The following is a 6,006-nucleotide window of genomic DNA, read 5'->3' on the forward strand; positions in this document are numbered from 1 at the left end:
GAGGCCCGCGTACCGAAAAAAAAAAAAAAAAAAGCAGCCCAGGTGCCTTAACTTACACGAAGCCCCCGACACACTCCCAGGGGGCATGCTGGCATTCTCTATTTCTGCCACCACAAGACTGGAGAAACAGTGTTTGGAAAGCACGACAGCACAGTGGCCAGGGGCACAGACTCTGTAGCCAGTGACCAGGACGGGGCCCAGCTGAGCTGAGTAACTGGAGCTGCTTCAAAGTTTCCTGAGCAGCGGTGTGGGTGAGAACACCGCCCCGCCCCGCGCCGCCCCACTCATGGGCCTGGTATGAGAATTAAATCAGTTAACACAAGTACAGCACTCGACACAGCTCCTGGCACAGAACTGGTGCTCTGTGTTAGCTTCTTACACTATCGCTACTGTCACTATTGTTACTGGCATGCAAGGGTAAGCCGTGCGTTCAACAGCGTAGTGACTCCACGTTAGCATTTCATACCTGACACTCAGACATTGCCATGGTTTTGTACGGAAAAGAATCAGGCGCTTACTGTCATCAGTTAAAGCGAAATAGCTGCCAGACGTGGAGAAGGCGGCCGCCAGAGCCGTGTCACTCCCCTCACCCGCAGGCTGCGCGTCCTCCCTGAGGAAGAGAGCGGGCAGGTCAGGCCTTACCTCAGCAGGCGAGGCTGTGCCCTCCAGGCCAGCCCCGTGCGCTTGTAACGCGCTCGGACGTGGAGAATGTGACGAGGTTCGTGTAGCCAGAACATAAAACATATTAAGGGGACACGGAGAGGTTAAGGACCACTCTAATTTTTAAGGAGTAAAGCTAAGTAAACAGAAAAGTCTGTCAGCATACACACCAGAATGCCAAGGGCTGAGCTGCAAAGACCCTCAGAGGCCCACTCCCTCAAGGACATGAACTGATCTACAACTAGAGGCAGGGATCAAATCATATTAAGAAAACTAAAGTGGGCCCCAAGCCTGATTCTTCTAAAGAAAACCACCATACAGAATGACCATACTCTGAAAACAAACCTGTGGTTACCAGTGGGGAAAGGTGGAGAGGGATAAATTGGGAGATTGGGATTGACATATACACACTACTATATATAAAATAGATAACTAATAAGGACCTACTGTAGAGCACAGGGAACCCTACTCAATATTCTGTAATGACCTATATGGGAAAAGAATCTGAAAAAGAGTGGAGATATATATAGATGTACAGCTGATTCACTTTGCTGTACAGCAGAAACTAACACAACATTGTAAATCAACTATACTCCAATAAAAAATGTTTTAAAAACCATACTCTACTTTTATCTTTCAATTAGCTAAAGTGAATTTCATACACCTGCTTTCAATGCATTTAAAATTGCCCTGTTATTTCAAAGTGCCAATAAAATAGTTAATTACTGACAAAAACGAATTTAAAGTATTTTAAAAAACTGCTAATATTCTTAATGCTGAATTTGAAAGGTAGTTCCACATTTCTCTCCTGAGGTGGTCCCTGGTTTATCCACACAGCCGGGTAACAGAAATGAAGAATTCAGCAAATAAGAAAACAGCTTACTCCTTAGACTGAACGGTCCCATTATTCAAACCATGCATCAGCCCTGAAGAGGCTCCCCTACCATCTCACCCTTTATGCTCTCGTGCCTCCTTTTCTGCAGCACTGCAATCATATATGAAGAGGCTGTCATCATCACTAAAGAAAAAAATAACAAAAACATTTTAAAGGAAGCACTTCGGTAATTATAATGTTCATTTCTTTTTTTTAACCTGGATCAAAACAATATTTGCATGCTCACTAAGGGTCTTATCCACAAGAAACTGTCTCCATAAGATATTTCAGGGAACAGTTAAGGAGCTTTATTTGCTTAACCTATTTATATTTGCCATACATAACTGATATGGTCTGTCCATAAAAGTCAGTTAAGTGAAATAAATGAAGACAAAAATTCAACAGGAAGTAATATACCGTTCTTTGATAACCAGAACATCAGTGCAAGATGGCTATGTAAGAACAAGTTATATTCTGATGTTATTAAGTTTTCAGAGGGTCTTTTGCACCCGTTTAAAACCACCATTACTTGTTTAGAAAATGTCTGATCTGCCCCAGAAAAGCTCCCATGGCTGCCAGGCATTTACCAGTATAGAAGCCACCCACCTTCCCTATCAGACCCTGAGCTCCCCCTCCAATGCCTGGCACAGAGAAGACATCGTGCAAATTTATAGCCTTTAAAGTGACTGCAGCCAAACTCTTTTCACGTGGCACACTGCAGCGCAGGAAGCGAAACAGTCCTCCAAGCCAGAAACTGTGCCAGCCAGGCACTAGATTTCCTCAAAAGGTATGGAATGAAGCAACCAGATGGAGTCTAATTTAGCCGTCTCTCACTGTGGCATGTGTTAGATACCCCGAGGCTCTAAAACAAAATAACCTGGGCCAGACAACAGGTGTGTGAATAAATCTGTGAAATCTAAACTTAACATCTTATTGGATCTCTGAAACCAAACACTGAACAAAGAACAGAGAGTATCTTTACATTTGAGAGACACATTGTTTCAAGTATGGAAGAATCAAAACTACCCTGGGAAAGAAAACAGGGGCCGAAACTTACCACTACTAATATCCAAGAGGCTCCTGGGTCAAGACTATTCGATCAACAAACATTTACTGATTTAAAAATCCCGGGAACGATAAGGAAGGAGCGTGAAATTAGGGAAAGCAAAAGCAAGACCTTGTAATGGGCCACTAGGGAGGTGCGCGCAGTGGCTCTGGAGTACCCCCCCGAACGAGGAGGTGTCAGATAAAACCCTCCAGCCCCGAAGGGCAAGTAGGGCGGGGTCGAGGGATGTGGGCTGGGAGGAGGAAACAAGCACCTACGCAGGAAGAGGGAGGGGAGAGAGGGGGTGCGCCGAACTTGGTGGCCGGGAGAAAAGCCCTCTCCCCAAGGGCTGCCTTCACACCCCTCTCTCCAGAGAGAGTCTGACCAGCGTCCCCCGGACCCCGCACAGCCCGGAAGTGTTCCACCCCTCTCTCCAGAGAGGGTCTGACCAGCGTCCCCCGGACCCCGCACAGCCCGGAAGTGTCTCGCGCCGAACCCTCAAAGAGCGCCGCAGACCCGCCGCGGAGGGCGCGGGGCCCTGGGCAGGCGGCTAGGGGACCCCTGGGCGGGTCTTGGGAGAAAGGCGCGGAGAGCGGACATTCCGCGGCGCAGGAACGCGGCCGGGCCCAGGTGGCAACGGAGAGCTCACAGGTAGTAGCGGGGCTCCCCGGGGTCACCCCAAGGCGGGTGCAACCCCGGCAGTGCGGGAGAGCCGGGGTCTCAGGGCCCCGACACGCGACCGCAGCCTTGGCTCCTGCTCCAGGCCCAGACCCCTCACCTGCTCGAAGTGGAGGTGGCCAGCAACCGGCTGCCGCCCCGCACCACCAGCTCATGTCCGCACAGCGCCAGCCCTGCAGGACCCGCCATGTACCCGCCCGCCGCGCAGCTACCCACGTGCGCCGCCTAGCGCCCCTTCCTGCCAGCGCCGAAAAGTGACGTCAGACGTAGACGCCGCGAGGAGACGTCATCCGGGCTGGCCCCGCGAACGTGCCAGCCCCGGGCATGCGCAGGAGGTGCATTATTCCTAGAACTCGCAAACTGGCCTTCGCGCCTCTGGTGGCTTGGGGTGGGTTGCGTTTGTCCGAATGGAATACACTTGCTTGTTTAGTGTTCGTCTCATCCTCCAGACTGCATAGGGCCAGTTCTGGATCTTTCTCACGCTGTGGCCGGGCGACTTGGCCGGCCTGGTACCTACTTGGTCCTTCAAAAAGTGAGAGGGTCTGAGTTTGCCTCCAGGTCGAAGACACGGTGTCAGAGGTGGGCTCAGAGCTGAGGGAAGATAAGCCAGACGCGCCCGAAACGCAAAGCCTCTGAACTGCTATTTTTCAACCCAAGATAGGGCTCCTTTCCTGTGTTCTTATGCTCATGGAGTGGGTCACCAGGCATCAGTTATGCGGGATGATTTCTCGGGACTCTCCGCCCCCATATTCCACACTCTTCATCTAATCTCATAAATCCCCCTGGACGCCCCTTCTCTCCAGCTCCGTGGCCTCCACCACGACACAGCCCACAGGAGTCTCGCTGCTAACTGGTGTCACATCCGCCCTTGTCTCCCCGCCACCCCACCTCATGCAATTTCCACACTGAAGCCAGAGGGACCTTTTCAGAACACAGTTCCAATTCCCTGCTTAAAATCAACAAGTGGCTTCTCATTGTTCTCAGTACAGAAACCAAATCCTAATCTTCCACTATGAGACCAAATGTGGTCTGCCTCCTAACGACTCTGCAGCCTCCTTCCCTACCAGGCCCGCTTCAGTCTCAGTGCTCTAGCCGTGACTACCCTTCCGTTCACTGGAACAATGGTTCTACTAACCACAGGACCTTAGCGCGTGCTATTCTTTCTGCCTGAAATGTTCTCCCCACACCCTATGTCCCTAGTTAATTCCAGTCACTCAGTTTCCTCACAGTGGAGTCATCACTTAATCAGGGAAGCCTCTCCTGACTTTCCATTATTTGCATCCACAGCACCGTGATAACTTGTTTAATGTCTGTCTCCAGACTACAAATGCCATGAAGGCAGGGACTGATGCCTACTAAATTGGCAAGTCACCGATCGATGCCCCAGCTTGCACCACAAAACCTGACATGAAGTCAGTGCTCAATATTTGCTAAGTAAATAAATGGAACAACTAATTGGCAGTCTTAAAAGATCAGCTATTTTTGCATAAGACGAATTACGATAGGCATGAGGCATGGAAACTCTGCCTGACTCAACCCCACCTCCAGTTTGATTCAAGGATGAATTGACACCCAGACTTAAAGCAGAATGCTTGGGAGACTTCCCTGGTGGTCCAGCGGTTAAGAATCAGCCTTCCATTGCAGGGGTCCCAGGTTCAATCCCTGGTCAGGAAACTAAGATCCCACGTGCCGCGGAGCAACTAAGCCTGCGTGCCACACCTACTGAGCCTATGTGCCACAATGAGGAGCCCACGCGCTGCAGTGGAGGATCCAACATGCCGCAATGGAGGATCCCCCGTGCCGCAACAAAGATCCCAAGGAAGAACCCTAGTGCCGCAGCTAAGACCCACAGCCAAAAATAAAATAAATATTTTTTTAAAAAAAAGCAGAATGCTTGGGAAAACCTGGGCTTCCTTTAAGGCAATGAGGTAAAAGGGGCTTTCATGGAGGCAGAAGATGGAAGAGAGTCTGTATCACAGAACAGAGAACGCAGAGGGCTGGGGGCGGGAGGTTGGGGGTGGGGAGAAGGGGCAGGAGCTAAGCCAGAGACTCACATGAGATCATCGCAAGGGAGCTTCCAAGGAGGGATTGATGCTGGGCAGAAAGCAGAGGAAGCAGGAGGCTCCACAGTGTTTCTGAAGGTGCGTCGGCTATAAACATCATTTCTATTCAGCTAACCTAGCCGGTACAGTGAAAGTCCATACTCATGGTCTGGGGTATTTTTCAGGCCCGCAGGTGAATTTACAGTTTCTCTTCTGGGTGGGATAACAATACCAAGACCACAGAGATCCTAGAAAGGGGCAGCCAGTCATCGCAGGCTTGCAGGCAAATTTAACTTTCTTTACAATCGTGGTTTACATCGTTTTAAATGTTCTGTAACACACATTCTAACATACAATTAACTGTAATGTGCGTATTTAACCTGACCTTGGAGCTTCCCTGGTGGCGCAGTGGTTGAGAGTCCGCCTGCCGATGCAGGGGACACGGGTTCGTGCCCCGGTCCGGGAAGATCCCACGTGCCGCGGAGAGGCTGGGCCCGTGAACCATGGCCGCTGAGCCTGCGCGTCCCGCGTACCGGAAAAAAACAAACACTAAACTGACCTGGAAGCTTCACTACTTTCATGTTATAGGTTACAACCTCGAGAAATAACTACAATTTTTTTGGAGCTGCACTATTCCTCTTAAGTCTTTATTATTTGTTATTTGGAAGAAAAATAATAAAGAGTTAAGAGGAATCCTGCATTGTCTC

General features: G+C 50.0%; 1 protein-coding gene across 1 annotated transcript in view; it reads right to left on the reverse strand.

Moving 5' to 3' along the window:
• The window catches only part of WDR4 (WDR4 tRNA N7-guanosine methyltransferase non-catalytic subunit), a 24,486-nt gene extending 21,006 nt beyond the window's left edge, over positions 1 to 3,480 (reverse strand). Inside the window, exons 1-3 of the mRNA XM_024758439.1 lie at positions 3,358 to 3,480; positions 1,613 to 1,678; positions 467 to 610 (exon numbers count right to left, since the gene is read on the reverse strand). Coding sequence (XP_024614207.1) covers positions 467 to 610; positions 1,613 to 1,678; positions 3,358 to 3,446 — 299 coding nt within the window. The 5' untranslated portion in view covers positions 3,447 to 3,480. The remainder of the gene's footprint in view (positions 1 to 466; positions 611 to 1,612; positions 1,679 to 3,357) is intronic.
• Between the last annotated feature and the right edge of the window lie 2,526 nt (positions 3,481 to 6,006).

The sequence above is a fragment of the Neophocaena asiaeorientalis genome, unplaced genomic scaffold, assembly GCF_003031525.2.
Source record: "Neophocaena asiaeorientalis asiaeorientalis breed wild unplaced genomic scaffold, Neophocaena_asiaeorientalis_V1.1 scaffold45, whole genome shotgun sequence".
NCBI classification, from domain to species: Eukaryota; Metazoa; Chordata; class Mammalia; order Artiodactyla; family Phocoenidae; genus Neophocaena; species Neophocaena asiaeorientalis.